The sequence below is a fragment of the Pomacea canaliculata genome, linkage group LG3, assembly GCF_003073045.1.
Source record: "Pomacea canaliculata isolate SZHN2017 linkage group LG3, ASM307304v1, whole genome shotgun sequence".
In the NCBI taxonomy this organism is placed as follows: Eukaryota; Metazoa; Mollusca; class Gastropoda; order Architaenioglossa; family Ampullariidae; genus Pomacea; species Pomacea canaliculata.
This window is the reverse complement of record NC_037592.1, coordinates 35577494-35605373: the sequence shown is the minus strand read 5'-3', so window position 1 is coordinate 35605373 and position 27880 is coordinate 35577494. Positions and strand designations below refer to the sequence as shown.

Below are 27880 nucleotides of genomic sequence, written 5' to 3'. Positions count from 1 at the left end.
GATGTTGGTCTTCTGTTATTTTTACAGTAGGAACTACGATACCAGCTGCAAACCTTTTGTTTTTCTTCGGCTCTGTGATGACCTTGCACCGCTCCTCGACATTGTGAACAGTGCGCATGCGCGTAACCAACATCCGGAATGCCAGCCCACGTGGGTGTGTTGATACTTCCAGCCTAACACCACCAACTAATATCCCTGTACACGTCCTTGCTAACACTTTTGGTTAAATAAATGGCCTCCCAAGGAGATACGTCAGAGGTAGGTTCTTAAAAAAACCTCTCTTTTCCCAAATGTAAAAGGAGTTGGCGTACTTCCCGCCCCATACTCTTTTCAAGAACCTAATGCTCATGAAAATGTTTTTTCCGATTCTTGAACACATCATTTTGAAATAGCTCTGTTGTTGTGTAACACTGCATTTCAATGTGTTGATAAACCTAGTGCATATGAAATATGTGAGTTTTTGTATTCGAATTTCATGCATTCGTACTCATATCCGTTACACATCAAGCAGATATTTTGTTTATTCAAAGGAACCAGAGGTGCCCAACAAGATTGAATGCGAGGATCTGGTAACCACACTGGCATGCCATCCATTTCAAGACTTAGTGGCAGCAGGCTTTATTGACGGTAATATTCATCTGTAAGTAGAAGGATGTTTTTGTGAGTGTATTTTTTTTTTTTTTTTACTGTATCTTTACCACAGATTAACAAGAATCCTGAGTGAATTCTATACTTATGCAGATATCATGCTCCTTCATGTGCACAATTATTATTTTAAACTATATGAACAAAAAGTAGCCTCAGGGCTTTCTGAAATAAAAATGAAGAGTATCTAATACTTCTTGTAGTGTGAAGAAGCGCCAGATTAGCATCATAAATTTGTTCAAAGTTGATTTCAGATGCCTTTTATAACATAATTTCATTGCCATTTATCTGCAGGTACTCTTACGCTGTAGGAAAACCTTGTAAACTTGAGAGAACAACTTGTACACCATAGGAAATCATGCAGAGCCCTCAGCTTTTCACTTAGTGGCAAACGTCTTTATACAACTGGCAAAGACAAGTCACTCTGGTGCATCGATACTGAGACAGGGGGGATACGAAGAAAAATCAAAGATGCTCATGAGTAAGTGATTACAGTAATATTACCTATATGCTGCAGCCTAAAAAGAAGTTGCAGTTTGCCTGCTACATTGTGTATTTCTTGCAGACTTATTTCCTACATATTTACATTTCAGTAAAATTTGGTGAAATGATACCATTTTACAATTGTCTGGGTAGCATATACTAAAAATATTTGGGTTGTTTTCAACATGCATCGTCAAAGCTTATTTTTCTTCTATTTAAATATCAGTGCACATTCATATACTATTACTAATAATCTTGTCAAATTATTCTGAACAACACTGATTATACATAAGTGACAGGATGTGCATGAACATTAACAAGACCATAGAATGGAGAATTGTCTTGTTTATATCAACAGTTCTGCTGTATATAGCCTGCTGGTGACTGGTGAACGATTTGTAGCCACAGGTGATGATGATGGTGTTCTTAAGGTGTGGTATCAATTTATTACATTAAAAGGATGGAAATATTAGCATAATATTAACAAATGTCCTCAAATCTCACATTTTCTTCCACATGACATGTTCCATTGAAAATTTGTGAATGTGAAAACGCCTTCTGTATTCAATTGTTTTAGAAAGATCTTTATTAAACAAATTGAACTATCAGAAATTTAATTTCATTTGCAGCTGTGGGATATGCGAACAAAGACAGCATCAATGACATTGAAAGAATGTGAAGAATTCATTAGTGATATGGTTATAGATCAGCAGCATAAAATACTAGTGGCTTCAAGGTAACTTTGTCTTGCTTAGAATTTCTGTGGTTTTTAATTTCACTCTTATATGTCACTTTCTGGTTTATGAGAAATGTTTAAAAAATAAAGTAGTTACTTATATTTGGGTCAACTTTTAATAAATTTAAAAGACAATCAATGGGTAGATAATTCTCTTTGACTTGCTTTCAGGATGTTTTTGGTCTTGAAGCATGTTTTAAAAAAGCACACACACAGAAAATGTCTCTTTTTGAGCTGCAATCATGATAGTATGCAAAAGAAGTGTATTGGATTCAAAAAATACTGTTGAATCCCATGACAAAGAATCCAAACAGTCTACTGTTTTGATCATTCCACATTAGAGTTCTGGCTGAGACCTGCATTTGCCTCTTACCTGGTTATGCAAAAAGTATATGTTTAAAATTATTCTTGTTAAATTTTTAGCATTTTGACATGACTGAAGTTCTTGTTAACCACTAATCCATGTTCTTCAGCAGATTCATTTGCCAGTTAATTGACCAGGCTTTGCTTTTGGGTGTAAATCCTGTGTAAAGATGCAACCATTGACATGACTGTTTGCATGCTTCCATTCACGCACACATTGACTAGTCATCTTTATGTAATGTTCTTTACTTGCAGTGGTGAGGGCACACTAACAGCATTCAACATTCGACGTAAAAGGATGGATCTTCAGTCCGAGCTGTTTGACTCTGAATTTCTAAGTATTCGCTGCTGTCAAGGTGATTGCTTATAGAAAAACTCATAGAAGAAATGTTGCATCAAGTGGGAATCATTATTGCATTTCCTTCTTTCTACTGACATCCCTTTCTGTCTTTTAGTCACATACATTTAACCAGTTTAGCATGCTCATTCTTTCAGTTAATAAAAAAAAAATTCAATCAGAAGAGTCTAGTTAAAAATTAAAATGATCAGCCATTTATTTCTATTTTATGCAGGATGAACAGAAAGTGTTGTGCGGTTCAGGTGATGGGACCCTCAACATTTTCAACTGGGGACAGTGGGGCAACATCAGTGATCGCTACCCTGGTCATCCCATGTCTATTGACTCTATTCAGCCAATCACCCAAGATATAGTTTGCACTGGTTCCTTTGACGGCAAGATCAGGTAATGTTACTGGTCAGATCAGTGGAGGGAGTGGGGACAGCTCATGGGCTTAACACTTTTAATACCTTCAGGGCATTGGGTTTTGCCCCATGATTATTGATGGTTGTGTTTGAAATAAATCATATTTGGCTGAATTACATTTGTTAGCTATGCATTACGGATCTTCATTAGCTCTAAACAGTTTCAGAAAAGCATATGACTCACAGAGATGTTTTATTCTTTGCTGTTTCTCTTTAACTGTACTTAAATACATAAAAAATATATAAAGAGCCTCTACCATGCTCCTCTTATAAATAGGTATTTAAGTTTAGTATTGGAGACAAAAGTAACCTCAAACTCCTTGTCTTCTATTTTTGTCACACTTGGATACCAGCTGTTAAAATACAGTTGGTAGTTTTCTTTAGTGTCCACAGGTCTGAGCTGCTTGTTGTGGAAGTATTCCAACAGTGGCCACACTATAGTAATGTTATGAAAAGAGCACCTGTTCTTTCTTCGTTATTTTTTTTTTTTTTTAATGCTCCAAGAAAGCAAAAGGGGTTTATGTGGTATTTTAAGAAGTAGTATTATGGATTGCAGTTTCTGCATTGTGTACTTCCCTCCCTAGTCACATTTCTCACTATTGCCATAATTTCAATCTACTGCAGGGCTGTGCACATTCTCCCAAACAGATTTCTAGGGGTGGTTGGTGAACATGAAGAGCTTCCCATAGAGGCACTTTCTCTCACCCACGATGGACAGTACCTGGTCAGCTGTTCCCATGATCAGTGTGTGAAGTTCTGGTATGTCGGTGATTTAAAGGATATCAAAGTGGACACTTCTAAAAAGGCGAAAAGCAGTGTTAAAAGGAAACCTATTGGAAAGGCAGCAAAAAAGAACGATTTCTTTGCTGGTTTGGTCGACGACGAGCCAGAAGGTGATGGTGCAGTTGATAGTGACAGTTGTAATGACAGTAGTGATGATGATTCAGACTGATCTTTGTCAGCAGAGAGCAACCACAAGAGTACCAGAGAACTGACCAGCACTCAAAACTAGTTTGTCTTGAATAAAGGATGCATGTACTTTTTAAAGAAAATAATTTCCTTGTTTGGTAAGTTAAGTTGTGGTAAAGCCAGTCATCATAAAGATGGCTGTTCAAAAAGCTGTCACAGTCCTTCAATCCATTAAGTGAAAAAGGAGGATATAGGCTTTTTGCTTTTAAAAACTGCAGAACAGAACAAAAACATTCCTACCATTATAAAGCGTATGAGAAAACAGGCACCCATAGGTTAGCATTCACAGGCGTTTATTCTACCAGTAAATATTCCTGTACATCTAACACATTTCTCCAGTTGGCGCAGATCTTACTAGTTTCTAATGGTGCCTTTGAACCTATTCAGTCAAACCCAAAAATTTAGCTTAAAGTTGCTGACAGGTTAATAAATTAACAAAAAAAGTAAAGGTAGGTCCCCTAACTTTACATCACTGGGGAATACAATGTTTGATACATCCACTTTTTTCCAGCTGTTTTAGATGGAGCGGTGCACTTCTCTCCTTTAACTTAACAGTCTATAGAGACAGGTACAGTCAACTGGAGAAGCAGGCTGTGCCACATGGGTATCAAATTGCTAACATACATGCTTTCAGGGTTCAGAGGTCATTATTCTAACAACTAGACTACCTAGTCCGCCACAGTGTTTTCGTTAGTTTGTCACAAATTGGCTTTTTTTTTTTTTTTTTTTGGCTAGGCGATGGGGGGTTGAAAGGTAAAGTACATGCAGACTAAACAATTCAGATGTCACTGACGGCCCTAGCAAATACAGTTTCCAGGTTGGGTTGCCATACCAGCAAATCTACTTTTGTGAAGGAGGTTATTCACATATCTCCCTAATGATCAAAAGCTTAAATCTCTTAATTGGAACATATAGCTCAGATTTAAAAGATCAATACTATGTAGTGACCGAAACCAAGTCATTTGAGGAAGAAGAAAGAAAAAAAAAACCCCTCTGGGTAGCTAGGGGAAAGGTAAAGGGAGAGAACCCACTGCTCAGAATGCTGTTCATTCATTAACAGCTGTTCCATGTGTGAAGTGCTGTTATACATGAACACCTGAGGCAGTAGTTTGAAGTGCAAATAAATAAAACTAGATAAAATGTACAACAAAATATGAATATCACCTGATTGGGTTCCCCTCCCCCCCAAGTCTTCATGTGCACATCCTTAAGAGGCTCATAAAAAGTGCTACTTGCTTCAAAATGAGAATGATTAGCTCAAAGTTATGTTTCCATTGTCTTACATGAGTTTGATTTGCCCGACTAACCCTAAATTTGTGTTAACAAACAACAAGCTGTCTACCCTAACTTCACTTCAGCTTCTGCTTTTCTCTAACTCCCCACAGTCCAGTGCCACAATGGCTAGCGCCTGTCACCAATACAGGATTGGCTCTCCTAGGTTTGGATTGTATTTTTAGCATGCTGCTCTTTCTCTGCATGTGGCACTTGTCATAAAATACCTGTTTCCCCCCAACATTCGCTGATCTCCCTACCTCCATTTCCCCTTGTAATGGACTAATGGCCAAATCAGTCATGAAGAGCTGGCTTTTATTCATACACCATCCACAAGCACAAACAAAACAGGCTGAACATAGAAAAGACAAGGTGTTATTTCAGTTGTGAACTGGTAAAGGGTGCCTGGCCTACCATAGAGTACAAGTTTGATTCTTCAATTTTTTCAAATGCTGACTTGGTGTTACACATCAACAGCATACAAAACAATCCCAACTTTTTACGGTCATCATTTAATGATACTAAACATTTGATAAACAGAGATTAAAAAATGAAAATCATTGCAATTGATATTGGCCTAAACAATGGACAAAATATGAGAAAAATGAAGCCTCAAATATGAAAATAGTTCATCTTAACATAGCACCAACATAATAGTGCAGAAGTAAGTGCTTCTCGTGTGTTTACATGAAAACTGAAAGCCATTTTCCTAATATTTTTAAAGAAACTTATCAGTACTGGGAAAAATTGGAATTTCATCAATGTCTTTTTGGTGGGATGTATAGTTACCAGATAACTCTTAATTAACTGTGTTCATAATGACTACATGTACCAGTTAAAACAAATTCTTATAAGGATGCATTACTTGACAATATGAGTGAACATGACTTAAAAGGAACAAAAACCTTTTATACATTTCTGGCTATTTTCATGTCAAGACTTAAATTTTGTATAATTGATGAAGGAAAGTGACTGTCTTCCTTATTTCTAACATGATGGCATAAGGAAATGATTTTAAAACTGCACTCATTTTCACCTTAATATCTCAAATTCAACTAATCAATCTTAAAATGTATTAATTCTGTAACAAATAGGTGAACAAAAAACTACTGCTTTTAATGTATTTTATACATTACACCCAAAGTGATGAGTGTCAACATTTACAGACCTTATCTGAAATTTCATTCATACATTGCTTAGTTTTGTGTTACCTTTGGTGCTGTAAAGCATTTGTTTTAAAAAAAAAAATAGCAGGTCTATGAAAGTGTGACATTTGTCCACTCTTAATTTTCAATGTAGTAGTTCAAGAATAATTTCTAAGGTTATTTTATTTCTGACAAAATGAAAATCAGTAAATGAACTTTCCAGAGCTTACAATCTTTTGAAACTACAATGTATTGTCCTTTGATAACCTTTAATCACCTCACTTTAACGCAATAGTGGTCAACATTACCACAATATTATTACTGAAGTCCAGCAAATGAAACTGAATAATTGCTAAAAAAGGGAGATTAACATAGGCATGGCGGCACATTGTATTTAAAGTGGCTGCTATAGAACAAAAAAATGAAACAGCAAATGATGATGACTGTTGTTGACACATTAACTTTACATAACTGACCCGAGTTCTTCACTAAAAGTCTTACAAGCAGAATAAAAGAACAGTTGGGGACAGGTTCTGATATAATGGTTACAACAAAACAGCAAAAACATGATGACACAAACATTTCGGAGAGACTCACTTGTCACCAATCATAAAAACATTTATGAGCAGCTCATTGGTTAAATGAGTAAAAAGGCAGGGAACAGTGAGGAAATGATGGTGCTGGTGACATGTCTGAAATTCTCATAATGGTGCGGTGAATAGTGGAAGTCTTAAACTAGTAGCTAGCAGTAAGATAAAAGGTTAAATGCCTCATCAGAGAACATGGAAAAATATGTAAATTATATCATAGCATGTCCAGTGATATCCTGCAAAAGCAATAACTTAAATTCTTAGAAAATGCATGGAAGATGCAAAGTATAGATTGTGACACTTGATAAGGATATCTCAGTTTAGTCAAGAACATAATTTTGCAGCATCTGGAAATTCCAAAACATACTTGGCACACACTTTGTGGTCTCAGCATTTTTTTGTTACCCCTGAGTTTCTCTAAGCAAAAACCAAAAACTTTAGTAAATTACATATTTTGCGATGTTGAGAATCGTGCATTAATGATATATGGACATAATTTAAAAACACATAAATGTGGCAATGTAAAAGCACAATTAACTGTAAAAAAAAATTAAAAGGAGTACCTTTCTATGAAAGGAACATCAATCTTTGTAGTAAACTGGTTAGGATCAATGCTTCATTACTTGGCATAAAGCAATCAACAAATTGCTTTTTTATTCAAATGTGTGGCTGCAACATGGCATCTGATTGGTGAATTGTTTTCCTTTAGAATATAAATAACAAATACAAATCAACTGATTTGATAAATAGGTACTGCTTAACACTGAAGCTGCTATCTTCATAACAGTTATAAAGATTGCACACATAAATAAATATTTTTACTGTTATTACAAATTATAAATAATATTTGTAAAAACATTTACTTTTTTAGGTTAAGGCTTATGATATTCAACAAATTTTAAAAGCTCATTCTTGAAAAAAGCTCATGCATTAAGATTTCCAAAAATTTCATCTTGACAGAAGAATGTCTTAAAATATCTGGAATGCAACACAAGTTACTCATAGCTAAACACAATAACTCTTAGTTAAGCTGTTGAATATTTAAAAGATAAATCTGGGTGTGAAAAAATCACTGTCTTAGTGCTTAATATGAAAACAAAAATGCAATCATCAGTCAAGTAGTTTAAAATTACAGATAGTAGTAGTAAGAACAAGTTATTTTAGTGATAGTACACAAGAAAACCCAAGGCCACAGTTACAGTCATGTAGCTATCACATTGTAATCAATATACCTTTCCTGGTTTTCTCTTTTTCAAATCTCTCTTTCAATACACATTTAACTGCATGTGTATGCACAACATAAGGCATCATATTGACAGTAATGTACAGTCCAAAAAAATGGACACCTGTGAACAGGAAAAGGCTAAACAATTTTGCCCATTTAAAGGCAACAGCAAATTGATAAGTTCAGTAATGAGCAGTCGGTATATTTTACACAACAAGCAGAAACTTCGATATTGGTCAATCACAGAATCCTTTAAATTCAATTTTAGTAATATATTAAAGGACCACAGACTTGGAAAAGAACAAAGTGAGGCAAAGGACGTCAGAACAACATGGGCCCAACTGAAGGGGGCTCCCCAAATCCAGTCCGCTGGCGAGGTGTTGATGTGGCTCTATGCTCCTCGAGGAGTAACAAGGACTAAACTAAAAGCCAGTCTCATTTATAAATAAGTCAGAATATATCACAACATAAAGCTCTCATTTTTTCAGACCTCACAGTTTCTCTTTTTTTATTTCAAATGGAACTGCAAAATCTGAGAATGATTTCAAATCAAAATAATCACTCCGTTCTTGGTTATCAACCACAAATAATTTGCAACATTCAAGCTATGAACAGAAATGTTTAGTGCGCAATCATTCATATTTGAACTTCAGGAAAAAAATGTCAACAGACCTTAAAACATGAGAGGAAATCACCATTTACTTTTCACACACGTCACAAGACTGGGCAACCATTACAAAATAAAGAAAGAGCAGACACTGTAAAGCATGAAATACCAAGAATGGTATCAATGATCATGCATGAGAGTGCCACTAAGTGATCACAGCCATGAAGCAATGTACCTCAAGAAAAACAAAGAAATAAAGATGTACATTAAACTTTGTTTGAAACCTAGAAAGCGATCAGGGCCTTCAATGAGGTTTTTTTTATTATAGATAAACATTTATATTTTTATGAGATTTAACAGTAGACAATAACTGAGGTATCATACAATTTATGCCCAAGGAAAATTTTAGCAGACAGCCTAGGGAAATCAAATGTAGTGTCAATATTTATATTTTAAATAAATCACTCCACAAGCATCCATAATGACATAGCAATAGGCTTTCAAATAAAGAAAGTAAGAATTTTAAAGCAACTTGATTAATTTCCAAAATAACCATATCATGAAACATAAAGACATTTATAATTGCAAAATATGCACATCGTAAAATAAAGACAAGGAGTAAAGTTGCTACATTAGCATTTCTTTCACTTGTGTACATTCTTCAGCAATTTAAACTATTTGCAAGGTACTTTGCATATTATTAAGTATGTTTGTAATAGCAACAAAATGCAACTGACACAACGAGATGGCTTCGAGATGAAAATAAAGCTCTGAGGAACACCAAGAACTTCACTATGTGATGACAGATTCCTCTGTGCTGGCAGTTGATCTTGATCGCTGTCGCACATTGACTGCTGCATTCTCAAGTGGCAGTTCAGAGGCCTTAAATAAGTCCCCATTCTCCTTGTGCTCTGGAGAATGAACAGACACTTGGAGATCCCCTTTCTCCATCTCCTCCTTCTCCAGTCTTCGAGCTATGTGAATTTCATTCGGAAAAAGAGACATCTGAATAGTGCGAACAAATAACCTGAAACAAACAAGCATAGCAAGCCAGTTAGAGAAGCAGGTCTGAGCACAAGATCTACCCCTGTGCTCTAAAGCTAAGAGCAAGATTATCTGCAGCATCATAAATAAGAACATTAGTTTAACATACCAAGGGGAGAGTCCTCAATGGACCCCAGAGGGTGATTTTTAGTGGTCCTGCCTTAACTATAACTAATTTACTCTTCATTTTTGTCCAATTAGAACTTAAGATAAATATTATATAATTAGACTTATAAAATGTTCCTTCAAAAAACGTTAAAAAATAAAATGCAAACATTTTTTCTGTGAGACACACAGGAAGACCAGCATAACTCTCACATGTGCTAAGGACTGTAGGAATGGCAACACATAAACCTGTAACATTTATTTTAGTGAAATGATGTAACTGGTTTTATATAAATATTATACTGTATGTAATCGGATGTAAAAATGTACACATTGTACTATTAAAGTTATATAATCATTTTTATAGTGGACACTTTAATGAAAAGGAGTATATGAATTCTATTGGCTACCTACTGGTGAAATAAATAAACAAAATATTTGATGCTAAAAATGCTTGTACTACTGAAATGTAGTTTCAGAAACCTCAAAAACCTAATTTGAGTAATCTAATTTGAGTAACAACAAACAGTTGAAATTAAAAAAAATAAAAACAAAAACATATGGAGTCTTCTCAGGTTGGTAAACAATGTTAATGACAAAGGCTTGGTACGTTAAAGGTTAAAACCTTAACATGTACACAGATGATGGCGTAAGGAATGGACAGATTACCATGGTGCAAAGAAATGGGATAAGCATATACAGTTGTTTAGGCTTGTAGGTCTGTAAATGCTGACATAAACGGAAGAGGTTCTGGAGGAGGTTTTTTTTCTTCTTTCTGAAGCATATTTCTTCATACCTTTTTCATCCACTTCCTGTTACACGTCTACTCATGCCAGATGTCTTTAAGACTCCAGTAAGTCTGAACTATTAGCAACAAACTAGAAAGCATATATTTAAAAAGTGACCAAAGCAAAGCTTCCTTTGTGTTAGTAATATGACCCAATGGCAGGAGAATTTACTTGGCAAAATGATAGGAAAATACAGACAAACATATTAATATCCAACAGGCAGACTTTGCCTTGTGAGCTCAAACTGTCAACTATAGATACAGTGGTTCAAACATAAGACATAGAAATAAAGCTAGCATCTAATTCCTGGATCAATTGTAAAGACAATGTTTCTGCTACCAATGAACAGGTGAACAAAGCAAAAAGTATCATGATTTTTAAGTCTTTCTTAAAGCTGCCAATATGAAACAAGCTAAAATTTTCAAATATTAAACATTTTTACCGATAACAGTTTATGTATTGATGAATAGATCACATAGAAAAGGTATCTTATGTTTAACTGAGAATAACATACATTGAATGGTTCCAAAGACCTTTAAACTGTGATCTTTACAGAAAAACTCATAATGGACATTTAATGGCACTTTCTGAAGCCTTGACCTGAAGCAAGGATCAGCTCCCTCCCTAATTCCCAGGTGATGAGCAATATGCCATAAGACTTGACAGTGCATCTTCCTGGATACATAATTTTATTTCTGGGTTAATCGTTCTTCATTTTTTTTAAAATCCCATAAAACACCCCCCACTTCCAAAAAAATCTGCCAACATCAAAAGAAAAAGCATGCAGACAGGTAATGGAGGACTAGTTACATGAGCAACGCCCCTAAACTGGCTGCAAACAAGCCAGTAAAGGTGGCAGGTTTTCACCAGCAGTGTTAGAATGTTTCTGCCATAATTCCCTTATGCATGCATTTATTTCCTGCATCAAGCTGGCATGCATCTTACAAAAGCGCATGACAGACAACAAAGTACTGTAAAGTTAATAATGGAAGTAGCAATATCTGTGAGCTACTGACAATATATACAGCAGTAGGCTCTTGACAGTATCCTATGTACCACCAGGCCTGTTGTGCTGCTGACAGTTGAGCAGAACAGTCCCTTCACATCATCGCAAAATCTGCGTGACTCATAATGAGGGTCCACTGAATAGAAGTGGGGAAAAAGGAGTTCTGAAGCATTCGAAATGTTAGCCTGCCACAAAAAACATATTACATAATAATGGACAAAAGTTTTAAAAGTTCAAAAAATAATTTACAAGAATGCATGACTGTATTTTCTAGCATGCAAGTGAGAACGCCATCAAAACCGATAAAAACTGTTGTACCTGATGTAGAGGGTTAATTAGGAATAAGTATAATAGCCAGTTCTGAGAACTGAGACCCCAAACTGAGCACTGCATTTTGTCTACCAGTATACATACTACTTTCCCAATAAGTGTTTGAAAAAACTAATTCAGAGACTGGTCGGGAGTGCACATTGTCAACTTCTTGGACAAGAATATATTGCTGAGTAAAATTCTTCTAGAAATGAGGAGTCCTCAAGTAGCAGCAATGCTTTTATATTAGCTAACAACTAATAACAGTAATGTCACACCCTTTTCTGGCAGGAAACAATGTGTCTGCAGCAAAACTGCCTAACACTAAAACTTGTAAGGTTGCTTAGTAGACAGATAGCTAGAACAAGTGTCTATGCATGAAAGGATGGACGACCTTTAATTGTAGCTTACTAAAAGCCAGCAAAGGACTGAAAAAAGCTAATTTGATATACAAGTACTAAAATTTCATGGAAACAACATTGTTTTCAAATGTTAAACATTTCTTCAAACTACTTATCCATGAGACCTTTTTTAACTTAGAACTTAGTGAATGTAGTGTAAAATAACACACAAGATAAATAAATTACAAGACATGGAAGCAGCTCAAGTTAGTTTCAATCCCACTGCAATGCCAGGTGACCAGCACATTCTTTGACAAGCTTTACCAATTTATTATTAAATTCACATAAAGGCTATACATTTACTGTGTTCTTCTTGGTCCCCATTCCTTGAGTGAGTCTAGTATGACTTTCAGATACAAATCTTTCTCATAAAAATTCCTACATATATTTCAGGTGTAGGTCTATACATACAAGTATCTCAGATACATGCTTTGCATGAATCAAGTGAAAACTCCTCTGCACACCAGTCTACAGTAGCTTGCACACATAAACTTTCATCGCCCAACTACCCAGCACACAGACTTCCTGTATCGTATAGCGTACTTCATTTGATGGACTCCAGAAAGCCAGAATCAGCCCTTATAACAGATTCATGCAACTATGCACATGCACAAATTTTCAAATCACTGTTTTCCTTACCTCGGAAGAAGAGCAGCAACACAGGCGAGAACAACCATACAGGAGTGGATTGGATTGGAAATAGTCATTTCCATTACCCAGTATGGATTGGACGGATGGTCAAATGTGAAGAAGAAGGCATTAGAAATAACGCAAAACATCCAGAAGATGATAAAGCTGATTACAAGACTAAACCACTGCAGCCATACCTATACAGGAAAAAAAGTTACTTTTATTAAAAATACAAATAACAAGGTTTTGACAAGACTTTTCAAGAAAAAAGACAATTATAAATCCCCTTGAAAGGAACTGGACCCAAGATTTTTTATTGCAGGTCAAAACAATACTCAAGAAGCTTCCCAGTAAAACAATCACTGTTCAGAAAAAAAGTCCCAAAATTTGTTATAGACAGGAGTTCCATCCCTTATACAGCATTTCAGGCATGGAAACCAAAGAGAGAAAGTACACAAGCAAAGAAACAAGTCTTGAGTGCATTGTCAAGTGTTAGTTCCCCATTTCTTACCCAAGAGTTATTCTCAATTCCAAACATGAGTAGAATGGACAGAATCTGGCACACATCTATGGTGGTGCCAAACTCCCATATGCCAACAGAATTGTTGCTGTAAGCCTGCAAATATTTTTTACAAAAGCAATAAAAAAATGTATGTATTAAAACTTTTTTGCTCTATATTAGCTTGACATTACATGCATCAATCACACTGTTATGATACAGACGGTTTTAATATCTTAGTGATAACCTACAGGTATAAAATTGCATTCTAAGAAGGATGACAAAGAGATAAGAAAGGCTAAAGTATTCCCCCCAAGTTACTAGATATGTCAATATTCATGCACGTGCACACACTCTCCCTCTCTTTCACTCTCTTGTGCATGATATATCTGTGTATGTAGAAATGAAAACATGTAAATAAAAATTTATGATGTACACAGCTCTAAACCCAGCTTCAGCAGTAGGCCAATGCCATTCCCCAATGACATAAGGCCTCACCAAGCGGAACTCAATAAAGCCATCAACAGACTCAAGAATAAGAAAACCTCTGGCAAAGATGGAGTCTTCAATATATCGATCAAGCATATCAGGGACAGCTGCCAAACAAAAATTGCTTGAACTCTTCAACCCAGCAAAGGGAAAATTGGCATCTCCCCCAAACAACCTAGAAGCCATCATAGTCCTTACCTTGAAGAAGGACAAAGACGCAAAAAAGAAAACCAGCCCCTCAGCCAGCTGCCTACTCAGCTGCCATAGCAAGACTCCTGAGTACATACTAAAGAGACCCTGAAGCTACCTATCAACAACCAAGAGTTACCCCAGGAAGAGACACGGCATCATGACTGCATTGTTTGGTTGTCTGCAAGCTGAGGTTCATGAATTTGATTGGTGAAGAAGTACTACCAAGAGAAAATTGTCTGCTTACTTTCTAAACGACCAAAGAGGTATTTTTCAAAATATGGGTTAAAAAAGTTAGCCAACATTCAGGCAAAGAGAACAGCTTGCAAGGGCAAGGAAGGAGTTTTAAAAAAAACCAATTAATTGGCAGTAGAGTTATTATATTGGGTCTGGAGTTTTGTAGGCAGATGATTATAGTTAACATTCATAACAAAACAAGGACTATGACAAAAAGAGACCATCTTCAGTGGTACACAAAAAATGTATTGCCTGGGCCTTTAAGCCAGTCGTCCCTTGACTGGCATATGTCTTTGAAGGGAGCACATGGATAGACACAGCAGCTGACAGGGTCCACCGCTCTTGCCTTGTGGGCGATAGTCAGCAGGTCCTATAAAGGAAGACCAGTCCAGTCTTCAACATTCGTAAGCCAGTTCTTTCTTTGGCCACCACGGCATTGACGATCTTCCAAGGTGAGTTGGAGGAAAGTCTTCGACAAGGTGTCGTGTCAGGTCACATGGCCAAAGAAGACCAGCTTACGTCACTTGACTGTTGAAAGTAGAGGTTCCTGGTGACCTACGAATATGGCATTCTTGTTATGTACAAAGTCGTTGGTTCTATGTTCTTTGTATGAGATCCAGAGCAGCCTACTCAGGAATTTGTTATATGCCAGATCCTATCTAATCTAACCATTGCCACTGTTGCTATTGCCATCCTGATGCAGATAACCCTGCCATCCTTAGAAAGGGTGGCTCACAAGTACTTGAAGCTGCTTACCTCTTCAAGCTGTACCCTATTCATATAAATCTCTGCTTTGCTGCTGCCATTGATCATAACTTTGCTCTTTTCTATGCTAGTCTCCATTCCATATGCATTCGAACTGTCTGTCACCTGTTGGTGAGGTTTTGCAGTTCTTTGTTAGTGCCTGCTAATAGATCTATGTTGTCTGCAAAGTGTAGGTTGCAGATTGGTCTTCCACCAATGGAAATAAAAGTATGATGGTCAAGGGAGCATCGAGCATGATGTTCCCAAGAAGATATTAAATAGCACCTTTGATAGGGGACATACTAGCGCTTCTATGGCTTGAACAAGACCTTCTTCGATGTAGAATTTTCACATAGCATGCCATAGCTCTTCATGCCAGACTCTGTCAAATGCCTTTTTAAAGTCAATGAAGTTGTGGTAGAGGTTCCGCTAATGCTGAAGATACTTTTCTATAAGGATGTGATAGTTAAAGATCTGCTCAACTGTGCTTCTCCATGCCTTTGCGTGCTGCAGATTCAGTTCAACAGAGCATTGACTGTCATACCAGAACCAAATAAACCTGTTGAAGACAATGGTTCACACCCTCCAAATGAAGAGAAACTATGAAAGAATATTAATCTTATATAGGAACACCTGTTAAGCAGATCTTGGTTTTGCTAAACCAAGGAACATTTTGCATCTCATATTTGCACAAAGGAAGATTCCTTTACCATCCTAAATGCAGTTCAAGAGCTTAATGTCAGTTCTCAGAAACATTTGAGGGCCTACTAAAACATCAGTTTACAACAACCATCAAATGAGAGAAGGTCATTTGCCAAAGCTACTGCACAGTTCTTTCAACAGGTGTAAACACAAAGCATCTGGCAACAGCAAGAATCAAAATAAACAGCTATCAAACAGCTTTAAGCTTTTTCTCATGTGCTGTGAAAAGTGAGTGGAAAGAATTCAAAAATTGTTAAAAACAGCATACATGATAAATGTGAACTGCAAAAAAACAAAGAATTTGTTTATTGCCAGTTTCCACAGCAACCATAAGTTACAATACCATCAAAGCAAAATTACTGTATTTAAAACACATAATATTAAGCATGTATCTTTATTGAATTCACAGAAAAGGAACCAAAAATGTTACTCCTACACATTGCTTTAATGAAGGTTGAGAGCTAAAGAATTCTGTCCTCACCAAATGTGGTATAAAGTATATCATCAGGCTTTGCCACAAGGAGTCCATTAGTATTACTAGGAATGTCCAATGGGTGTACATCTGAAATCATAAAGCCACTGATTTCTACAACAATGTGGATACTACTACTGCTGCTCTTGTCATTTTAAATGTTGCTGTTGCTATCATTGTTTGTGCAAGACATTAGCAACTGCTGCCAAACCCATTTACATAACTTCTGTCATTTATTTGTGATGGCACATACAAATAATCGAAAGATATTATATATACATATTTATTATAAGTAAGGTCTCAAAGAGAAGATTAGAATAATTTCTTTTAAGCTCACACAGGAACACATGATAAAACAACCTCTCAAACAAGTGGCCAAGTTGTCCAAACAGTACACTTCCCACCCTCCATTCCTACTGACCAAATCATCCCAAGCCAACAAACCTAAATCAACCATGACTGACCTCTCCAGCCTGACATGGTCTGTAGACCTGAGGGTAAGCTAGCAGTGTCTCTGCTGACAGATCCTTGTCAAAGATACCATTGATGAGTGGGGGCAAAGCTGTGAAGACAACATGCTGCAGGGTCAGGTAGAGACTGTCAATCATCAAAGACCCTGAGAAACCACTGAAGATTTGGAACCAAAACAACACAAACACTGATAGCTGAAACCAAAAGCAAGAAAACTTCTTAGCTGCAGTCTGTAAGAAAATGAACCAAAATAAATAATAAAAATTTGTTTATAAATTTATATGAATGAACTACTTTAACTCTGATCAAATGTTAATTCACATCAGTACATGTGTTTAAAAAAACATGTGTTTTCATGGTCAGTCTCTAGATACACAAACCAAATATTATGGATATATTTTTTTTAAAGTAAACTTATACCACAGAGATATGACACAGTTTTAAGAAATCATCTTAAGGAGAAAAGTTCACAGTATACTCAGCTTGAAGAAAACATCCCTTACCATGCTCTTATAGAACATGACAGCAGCAAAGCGTGCAAGGCGATCATAACACCAGTGTCCGTGTACAAGAAGTAGGCGCTCAAGGAAACGGAAGCGTGCAATGGCAAAGTCTGACGCCATGACCGCTTGCATTCCTTCCTGCCCTGATATGCCCACACCAACATCTGCTGTTTGAATCATGCTAACATCATTGGCACCATCACCTGCATTAACAGAAGGAGACAGTTCAAGCAATCTTCCCACAACATCACATAAACGCTTTATAAATAAACTCCTCTGTCTTGTCCCTGACTGAAAAGCTTTGAAAACACTAACATTTTTTGCTGTCTCAAATGTGTAACTCATTTTTTCTCTCTGTTAAGTTACTTTACTATATATATATACAAGCTGCAAGGTTTTCTTGGGGAGACCATGCAGGAATTTTTGTTTCAAGCAGGTATTCGGCAAAACCAGCAACTAGGAAAGAAAGATGCATACCTATGGCAAGGGTCATCTTGTTGAGGTTATCTCTGACTAGCTTCACTACATTGCCCTGCAAAACAGCAGTGAAAGAGTCGATAAGACTGTGGCTAAAGTGATAACATAAGGAAATTTATGAAATTTTACTGCACTGCAAGGCCACCACAACAACCAAAAAAAATTTCTCTACAAACTAAAATTCACTAACAATTGTATTATTTTTTTGCACTTTAAAAAAAAATTATTTTCATCAAGTTTACTTTTATTTAATTTTAAAACACTACACTGTATAAAAAAAGAATGAACTTCAGACACCAATCCAAAAATGAAATTTAATCTAATAATTTTAATAATTTAAGCCCCTCTTTAATTATGCGGTCTTAGCAACAAGTTAATTCCCTGGCACTGCCTTGTCTTTCATCAACAATACTATCTGTGTAATACTATGTGTATGTATATGAATCTGTTTCTCAGATATTAAAATCTGCAGGGATGATGCAAGACCTTTGGCTTACTTTTTGTATTGGTGTTGCTCGACAGCAAACAACAGAGTGACACTTCTGTGAAAGCTTCAAAAAAAGCTCCTCTAGTTCTGGCAGCAGAGCAAAGCTCAATGTGTGGCCATCAATCACCAAAGCATAACTTCGCTCCTTGCTAATGAAAGAACTCCTCTGATGTTCTACATCATGTGGAGCAGCATCTGCATTTGCCTGTTCTGGTGTCCGACGCACTGACTGATCCCGATCAATCTGGCAGAGATGGTGCTCCAGAAGATCGCGTGTTAATTCCTGAAGAGACATCAAAGACTATAAGACTATGAAAGCCATGGCAAGAACAAAACTTACATATTAGTTTTTTAAGTTTGTAAAAATTTGGAAATATTTATGTTCCACGAAAAATGCTTACTGCCTGATCTGCATGATTTATAATATCCTTATGAATAGCAACTTCAATTTAAAGGCATCAATTAAACAGAGCTTTTACATTGATTCTGCCTACCTCAATATACTATTATTTCATCCATTTTACATGTAAATAACATTGACTGAGTATATCTAAAGCTCAAATTGCATCATTTCATTATTGAGAAATGAAAACATAAAATCTAGTAGCTGCATAAGACACAGCAAACTATAAGGCTGAAGCAAAGATGTAAAAATACCATTTTTAATGTTAAAATTCCTTTCTTCTTCATCCTTACAAAATGACATGACTATATGGGGTTATTCCAGCTAGCTAACCTAAATTTCAGCTGTTCACTTCTGATTGGTCAGACCTGACCAATGAACAGGGATAACACAAAAATCAATCAACTCACACCCCCTCCCATCCATCCCACCTTTGCCAGCCAGTGATCTCTCCTTCTCCTGTTTTTTTGCTATGCCGAAAGGAAGCACACAGGATCTGTGTGGCAGGTATGATGAATGTGTAATGGTATTGGTTACTTATGATGTGCCATGCAGCCTTTTGATTATTTTTAGTTATAACTATGTGAGTTGCTTCCTACTTGCTCCCCAAGACATTTTACCTTGCTTGTAGCATTTATGGTGAAAACCTCTTGGTCTTTGCTGAAGAGCTTGCAAGCATAAGCAATTTGCATTGCTGTTTCCTGCAACAACAAAAAATGAAGTAGATAAGGAAAACAATCAATGACTTTGCACAGAACTCAAGACTGCAACATCATGCACTATGTGGGAATCTTGGTGATTTTAATGATATGTAACACTCAAGAACTGATTTAAAGAGCTGAAGTTTTACCTGTTTGTCACCAGTAAGAACCCATATGTTGATTCCTGCCGCTCGCAGTTTTGCAATGGTCTGGGGAACACCATCTTGCAATCTGTCTTCAATACCTGTTGCCCCTGCAAAATATTTCACCTGTTAAAGGCAATCTAAGTTGAACATGAAATTATGTCAAAAGTTGCTAGCAAGTTAACAGAACATACACTTGTTATTAGTTTGTTATAAAAAGAAGAACCAAGTTCACTTTTTGTTTTTATTTTAAGAAAAGCACAAGAGAATGACCAAAATCTAGTGCTGAAATGTTCATAGACTTGTATCTTAGCTTACACAAGTCCATCAGATTAGATGGCAGACAGATATAAAACACCACATGCCTATCTTCCAAACTTTTTCACCAAGGAGGATGAGCTAGAACTGCTTTGTTTGTTAAAGGTGAAGAAAAAAGCCTCCACTTGTCTACTTTTAGGCGCTTTTGGGGCATTCTTTCCACAAAACTATTTCAGACCTTAAGTGCACACAAAATATCTGAGCTATACCTAGAAGATCAAGGTCAGCCTCAATGCGGCAAGCAGAGTCACGAAGTTTGATTTCTCTGTCATCCATAGCTGCTTCTGCCTCCTTATGTTTCACCAACCATGCTGAATACTCCTCACCTGTCAACACCTGCATCACAAATCAAGGGGTGTTACATATAGCCACTTTTTGTTTCTTAAGAATGCTACAAAATATCTATCCCTTTTTGATTGATTTTTCTAAATTTGTGTAAATATTTGTAATATTTCATTATTTTAATCAGATATAATGATCTTTATATTCTTTTTCACACACTGTTTGCTTTGCTGCAAAAGAAAAATTTACATTTGCTCTAATGGATAATAAAGTACTATTATTTTTATTGTTATTAGAATTCATAATTGAGAACTAATTTCTTTCAATCTATTTTTCTAAATGCCTCAGATAGAAGTTTATGATGTGATAAATTGTCTGATATTCCTTTTCAGTAGTCTAATGAGGTGAAACATTGATCTTGCTCAAAGCATAAAGCTTCCTTACCTTTCGGGCCATGCACAATGTGCGGAGACCTCTCAATGCATAGCTTAACAGATGCTTGTTCGTCTCCTCCAGGACTCTTTTTTCTTCATGATCCTCTGTTAAATATAAAAATAAACACTTTTGTAAAGCAGCAGTGAAACCTTTTGCATCAGTTGGTATCATAATTTACCTCCTAATTTATTCCAAAAATAGAAAGCCACAAAGGGTTTTATTTGAAAAGATGAACTGAAGCACTGCTGGGAATATGAAAACTTTTTTTTGGAATACAGCCTACTTGTACTTCACCTTTGTATCTCTTATGAAGAACACTGAGAATAGCAGAGTCAGCTCCCTTGACAAACAAAATGATTTCTTTGGAGAGGGGATGCTGCACTATGATAGACATTCTCTTTCTTGTAGAATCAAAATCAAGTACGTTCAGTACAAAAAATTCTACATCTCCTTCCGCTGAAACAACATCAAAGTAATATTCCATACTTTAATAATATACGAAATAATGATAGTTGATTCATTCAATATCAACATAATGATGCAATCGAGATGTAAATATGAAAACGTTCAAATCTGTGCAAACTGGATAGGAAGAGTTAATATTCACATAATATTCAAGAATATACTTAATATTAGGAATACTGATTTAAACAAACAAAAGAAAACTTAAAAGATCTCCATGCGATTGCCATGGCATGACGAGGAAAAAAAAATTACTCACACTTATAGCACATGTTCAAATACGAAAAACATAAATAAATAAATGAATACAAACCTGGAAGCCATACCACCACTTTATCAGGTGAACGCTTCAATAAACGGCATCCATAGGTACTGGCTGCTCTCACCAGTGCAAGTTCATCTGGACTTTCAGCTTCATATCTCGTCTGTGAAGAACTGTCAGACAAAAATGAAGACCCAGTGACACTACCTTCTGATGGTGTGCCTGGGTAATCCCCCAGATCGCTAGCTGACAGGGAACCAAAAGAGCGACTTTTAGATGCTCGTACGAACACAGGGGTGCTGGTTTGTTGAATACGATTATACTTGTCTGTTGCTTCACTTGGTCGATCACCTAACTTGTTGAAGGCTGGCTCAGCAAGAAATCCACTTTCATCCAACTAAAAATTGAAAAAAAAAATCTACCACTTAATGACTGTTCTAATACCTTTCAAGTCTATGCATTGTGATATAGTACAGTAACTAGAACTACTACTAATTGGCCTCTGGGATAAATAAAATTGCATTTTATCTTAAAATTGATTAACCTCATACTATAGTATCTTCCTTAGAAGTCTAAAGGCATTCCACAGCTCTTCTCCAAATGTATTTTTTTCAAGCAGGAGATCATATCTATAAGCAACGGTACTTGCACCCAACATGCTTAAAAGTTTCCTGTAACCTGCAGAGGCTTCTTACCCAGCTTAATCATACCAACAAAGTTAACATGTACCACCTGTTGCTAGTGTCCTACCTAATAATAAAACAAAACCTATCAATTCAGATACCAACATCCTGTTTGTACAGATCATAATTGCTCTATGTTTTTATTACCTTGTTCTGAATTTATGTAATGTTTTTGCTTCTACTAATAAGTCCTAGGGCTTGATGTGAAAAAGCATAGCTTTTGCTTATTCTGTTGCTCTCGTTAATAAAGATTTGTTCATTGTTAATATAATGCACAGCGAAGATCAAATCTAAACAGAACAGCTATGGAATATCTTGGGGCTCCTGCTGAGGATAATGCAGTAAACCCATGGATAAGAACTAAAGAAAATCTCCATGAAAACAAATCTTGTTTTTCTACCTAAGCTTTTGTCAATAAAACTTCCTTGGACCGTACAAAGCTTGGAAACAGTTATGTATGCTTAAATTCATCTTTTCTGAGTTTTGCTATACCTCCAAAAACAAATAGGGAAAATCAAAACTATAAACTACCATATCTTCATGGGGGTGGTGGGAAACAACCACTGTGTTACAGATTGCCATAAGGAGAAAGAACTCCTGCACACGCTTGACGTGGGGAGGGATGGTCAACTCGACGCTCTCTAAACTGCGAAGACACATGTTTGACAGTTCACGCTGCAGGGCAGGCTCCAGAGGTAAGTTGTCCATAACCTACATGGAAGTATGCAACAAATTATATATACCATGATATACCAGAATTACAGATAGGTGTACAAAAGGTCATGATACTTCATTTTTATGAGATACATGATCTTGCTACAAGGCACAAACCATTTGATAGAATCTTAAATTTTACATGGGAACTTTGCAACAAGATGGTAAGGTGACCTTTCAGAATGACAATCATTCATACCAATGACAAAACTGATCCATATAAATCACCATAAAAATAAGTACATACAGAACTGTTCCGACTAAAGTTGGTAACGGATATCCGGCTGTCAAAGTTGCTCTCACTTGAAAATTCCTCATCTAAAGCACAAAAAAAGGAGGGGAAGGATTATAAAAACTTATATTTTGAAAGCGGCAATGTAAAAAAATTATTTAAAAAATGAAAGTTAAACCTATCATTGCCTATAATTTAAGTCCCTTTTGCCCATCTTTTTGAGATAATTCATCGAACATAGTGTTACGACACGTTAATACAAAGTCTAGAGTTACACACTTTTTTGTTGCTGTTCAACAGGCATCAAGATTCTCTTGTTTCTTTTAATGCTGTTTTATGGTTGGGATAATGTCCTGCCCTTAGCAAATATATAAGACCATGTATAAAAAATCAACAAAACTGATTATGGGATGGTGAGAATGGGAGACATGTCAAATGGAACAGTTCTGAAATTCCTTTTGAAAAAAGATTATGACCACAGAAAAAAATACACCCTAGAGACACTTAAAATTTAAATATTTATGCGTAACTTTGCAGTAAGAGTGACCCTTGTTCTACCTTGACTTCAGTATTAAGTAGTACTGTCCAAATTCCCCTTCTTTCCAAACAAAAGAAAACTAATCTCCAAGCTATTTTTAACAAATTGAAGGGAATAAAATAAAAGGAGTAAATGGATGACTAGAGACAGATTTAGTGAATGAAAGAATGAAATATTAGTGAACATAGAGACCTGGAAAATGGGGGTAATCCACTCCACCAATGGTGCAACCCTTGAATTCCATTTTATTTTCTGTTAATGTACCAGTTTTGTCAGAGAAGATGTACTCAATCTGACCAAGATCTTCAGTAATGTTGAGGGCCCTGCACTCCATTCTTTTGTCAGACTCTTCATCATACAGTTCCAGATCTTGGGTGATGAAATAAACCTGGCCTAGTTTCACAAGTTCCACAGAGACATACAGCGGCAATGGAATCACAGTCTGAAGAAAAAAAAACAAAAAAGTAGGCAAACATGCAAATATTCCAATAAGAATGACTGTGCATGTTGCTTTCTGCTGTGATGGAGGATGACTGATCATATTTTGGATGTTTTGGATATTGCCCTTTGTGGTGTAAGACTCAACCAAGCTGATGGTATTGTTTTCTTGCAATTGCTACAGTCATTAATTTTTTTTATGAAGTATCACAAGATTACAATATTTTAACTTCATTCAGCCTGTATTTTGTACTACTGATATTTTCAAGCTTACCTGGAAGATGATGATGTATGTCCAAAATACAATGAAACCTTGGTATAGTGGACTGTACTGGTCAAGATCTCCAAATGGAATGAAAGGCACAAGGTTGGTGTTTTTTGTCAGATCATTGTAATCTGCCAGCCATATTCCACTACCTGTTTCAAATTAAAAAAATAACATGGATATCACGCTCTCTCTCTCTCTTTTGATGTTTAGTAATTCCTATATCTACACTATATGTTCTTTTATAAAAGTAAAACCAAGGATCTTACTCTATTTACTGCTCGTTTTTATTGCCAGTAATAGAATTGTAGCTGAATTTTCGAAATACCTGATGCACTCTAAGCTAGTGCATAGATCAGACATTTTCGTAAAAAAAAACTTCAAAAGTCCCAGCGTTTCTTCACACAAAATGTATCTGAACACATAAAATCAAAAAATGGTGTAGAAACACATAAGATATTGCTACATAAATTTCTTATGCTATCTAACTCACCAATTGCACAAAAGAAGCAGAGAAACAAAAGGAGTATAACACACCAGATGACATCACGGTTAATTTTCCGTTCTTGCTTAGTACGTTTGTACCTTGGCCCACGATTATTAAGCATGGCCTTTGTTTCATGGCCTGAAACAAGTGTCACCAAAATCCTTAAATTAATAGTACTGAGGAATGTCCGCCAACTGATGTTGCTAAAATAGGCAGTTAGTCTTCTCATATTCATGAGTCCTAAAGCAAACTTTTCTGACTAAAAGCAAAATATATTTCTCACAGTAAGTCAGAAATAAAGACAGCATGCACAGATGAGAAACTAATGTTGATACATTTAGTGTCTACACACAAGTATAAGCAAGAACATACCTGCATAAAGAACAAGACCCTCTATAAAATCTGTGTTTTTGATCATGCATCCACGTAGCAGAAGATTGCTGCTGTTGAGAGGAATCTTCTCTCCATCTTTTTCTCTGTTCAAACATTCACAATTTACTTTATATTCATACTTAAATTTCAACTCAAAATAGTTGTTTCCCATCTTAATCAACCATGTCAATTAGTTGTTCCAAAATAATATAAGGAAAACAGATAGATGAGTGGTTAGAATAGCAATATCCAAGTGTAAAGGTGCACCTCCTAGGCAGGTTGATATCCACGTTGACCCAGTTGTTGAATGCAGTCTTCCTCAAAAAAGGCTTGGGAACAGAAAGGAAGAGAGAGGGGGGAGGGGAGAGAAGCAAAGGCTAGAGACAGAGATGTGTGCTGCCCTGAAATTAGCTAGCTGTGTGATAACTCTCACTCTCACTCTCTCAAAAGATCATGTGACATTTATCTCTGTCTTTATGGTCAAGACAGAAATATAAGCCTCATAACAGATATCTTAATAATCTTACACATAGCCTTTGAAGTTGTAAATGGATGTATTTGGCTCATCTACCGTAACTGTGTAGGTGAACCACCTTGGATCAAAATTTTCCATCTGAAAGAAATCAGCCAATAACCATTACTTTCTACAAGGCAGATTATGATAGAAACACAAAATTAAGAATACCACAACCCATTTAAATAACTTCCCCAAGAACAGTTTTTTGAAACAGAGTTTAAACAATGAAAAAGTAAAGCACCAAACATCAGACTTGAAAATCAAAAGCCAAGCACAAGCATCACAGAGTTAAGAATTTCCAGCACAAACTAATGAATAACAGAAATAATAATTAGGAAGTGCAGTAGACCAGAATAAATCAATGTGGACCACATAATCAACAATCAGCTGATAGGGAGTTTGTCTGAGGGTGGGGTTATGTTGCTGGATGAAGGAGGTTGCTCATAAACAGATGACAAGCAGATCAATAAATTAGAAATTAAAATAAGATTAAAAAACAAAGCAAAAACAATGGGAAGGACAATATCTGAAAACAGATAAATCAAGGTTCAAACATAATTCATAAAGAATGTTTACAAATATTAAAAGAAAAAGTTAGTCTCATAACATTTCAGTGGTTGGGGAGTGACGTTTTAAGAAACTCAACATCTTTGGGTTAGCATTTTTGTGACAGTGGTGCCCATCTCCTCAATCAAATTTCCTTTCTAAACCCTCCAAGCTACCCATTTAACTGCTGGGTCAACTTTAGAAAAGATTCTGTGCCTGATATTGAACCCACTATTGCTCATCTACAACTTTTGATGGTGCTCTAACCACTTAGGTATCCACAGAGCCTATAAACCCATAACATTAAAAAAATAGTAAACATGATATTTGAGACTATTAAAATATTACTGAGTGAATTTTTTTAAATCTTACATTTGTCATCACTCCAGTTACTGCCTGACGTTGCTTGAGATTATTCTCTCCATCAAGATTGCTAGTTTCAACATGACATATCCCACCAGGATCACTCGAACGTAGTAGAAGTATATCAGCTGGAATGATCTCATTGCAGGACAAGTGCACAAAATCTCCAGGATAAACATTTTTCCATTCTACTTTTACATAACGCTCCTCAGATCTGAAGGAGAAAAAAAAATCAATTACCTACTATAAACAAAAAATCTGTCTGGCTTCTAACCTTTTAGCTTTGAGAAAGATTCTGTAATAAAATACATGGAAAACTTGCATGTAAAAATTGTTTACAGCATATTGTTTCAGTAAAATGGATGCTGTCTTTTCCAGTGTAGATATTGGTATTGTTCATGCTATTGTTACAAATCTGTTATAGTGATGAGGAATTAACAATAGCAAGTGGATGCGTTATAAGAGTTCATAGATTTTCCTTATGGTAGTTGTGCTAGTGCTTCAATAAGATTAAGCTATTTCTATCTGAATTTATTTCAATAACAGAAATGTACTGAGAATTACAATAAGTAAACTTACCTTGAATATACTCTACAGGTCAAGGCATTAACTTTTTTATCAGACCGGTATCTTCGAAAGTCTTCATAAGCATCCTTGACAGCAGTCACAGAAAGCACGAATATAACAGGAACTGCAGCAACTTCTTTGGCAAAGGCATTTATTTCGGGAACCCAGTTCAATGCCACCACAAAAATAAAATACAAATTTGCAAATCTATGAAACTGTTCAAACAGATTTTTGGGTAGAAATGATAAAACTGTGTATTTCGTGGTCTTCACTTGATTATCTTTGTACCCATGGTTTGGATGGTCTTTGTGCGTTGCTTTTACATTTGACGGTACTGTGTGGTTTGGTCGAATTGGTCGCTCTTTTGGTCTTACATTTCCTCTTCCTATCAAGTTACCCATTGTTGTTTCTTTTTCTCTCTCACACACCTTCCACAAGTCAAACCTGATGAGACATCCATTTTTTCTGATGAGAAACAGAACATTCCATCCCCTCCGTTTTTGGTTTGTTTGCTTTTTTTCGAATCGGCTCAGTACTAAAATCCTTTCATTTCAAAGAAAGTATAAAAATCACAGGTTGAGCCCATAAGTTGTTGAACATCAGCTGGTTTTCTAATAACTATCTATACATTCCTTAAAACACATAGTACCTAATCTGTCTTGTCACACGTTTGCATGTATTGAAAAAGAAGACTTCGTTAACAGTCGTTTGCTACTCTTGTTGTAAAGGTGTTACCACACATACCGATCAATGTTCGAGAGTTGGCAACACCGTGTGTACTTCGACAACTCTCTGCTCGGCA

The 27880-nt window shown here is 36.1% G+C and overlaps 2 protein-coding genes across 4 annotated transcripts; one reads left to right on the top strand and one right to left on the bottom strand.

Annotated features, from left to right (window-relative positions):
- Positions 1-63: 63 nt before the first annotated feature.
- LOC112559158 (WD repeat-containing protein 55-like) lies at positions 64-7515 on the top strand. Its single transcript, XM_025230155.1, is given in 9 exon segments — positions 64-258; positions 531-640; positions 940-966; positions 968-1126; positions 1487-1559; positions 1758-1864; positions 2483-2571; positions 2777-2969; positions 3614-7515. Coding segments are annotated over 9 exon segments (1113 nt in total). The 5' UTR covers positions 64-231; the 3' UTR covers positions 3942-7515.
- Positions 5590-27874, bottom strand: LOC112559153 (probable phospholipid-transporting ATPase VA). Of its 3 annotated transcripts, none has more exons than XR_003098291.1 (24): positions 27091-27874; positions 26521-26725; positions 25613-25698; positions 25086-25189; positions 24720-24851; positions 24236-24378; positions 23716-23965; positions 23001-23071; positions 22571-22750; positions 21408-21753; positions 20927-21088; positions 20642-20736; positions 20125-20251; positions 19604-19707; positions 19374-19454; positions 18361-18633; positions 17864-17918; positions 17387-17589; positions 16877-17077; positions 16422-16502; positions 13592-13696; positions 13090-13277; positions 11751-11925; positions 9699-9824 (listed from the first exon to the last, which is right to left on the bottom strand). XR_003098291.1 is itself a non-coding variant. In XM_025230149.1 (24 exons), the coding sequence occupies exons 1-23, from the start codon at positions 27477-27479 to the stop codon at positions 11835-11837; spliced, it is 3672 nt and encodes a 1223-aa protein (XP_025085934.1). In that variant the 5' UTR covers positions 27480-27874; the 3' UTR covers positions 9714-9824; positions 11791-11834. The 3 variants fall into 3 exon arrangements, 2 of the variants coding, with proteins under 2 accessions (XP_025085933.1, XP_025085934.1); XM_025230149.1 differs by having other exon boundaries at positions 9714-9824; positions 11791-11925; XM_025230148.1 differs by lacking the exon at positions 11751-11925 and having other exon boundaries at positions 5590-9824; positions 27091-27873.
- Positions 27875-27880: the final 6 nt, after the last annotated feature.

Bases quoted from the DNA above. Each gene is read 5' to 3' on its own strand.
- LOC112559153 (XM_025230148.1), bottom strand. From the start codon at position 27,479: ATGGGTAACTTGATAGGAAGAGGAAATGTAAGACCAAAAGAGCGACCA. The intron at 26,726-27,090 runs GTAAGTTTACTT...TTTCTCCTTCAG, and splicing joins ACCTGTAGAGTATATTCAAG to ATCTGAGGAGCGTTATGTAA. The intron at 23,966-24,235 runs GTAAGCTTGAAA...TTTTTTCTTCAG, and splicing joins CATACATCATCATCTTCCAG to ACTGTGATTCCATTGCCGCT.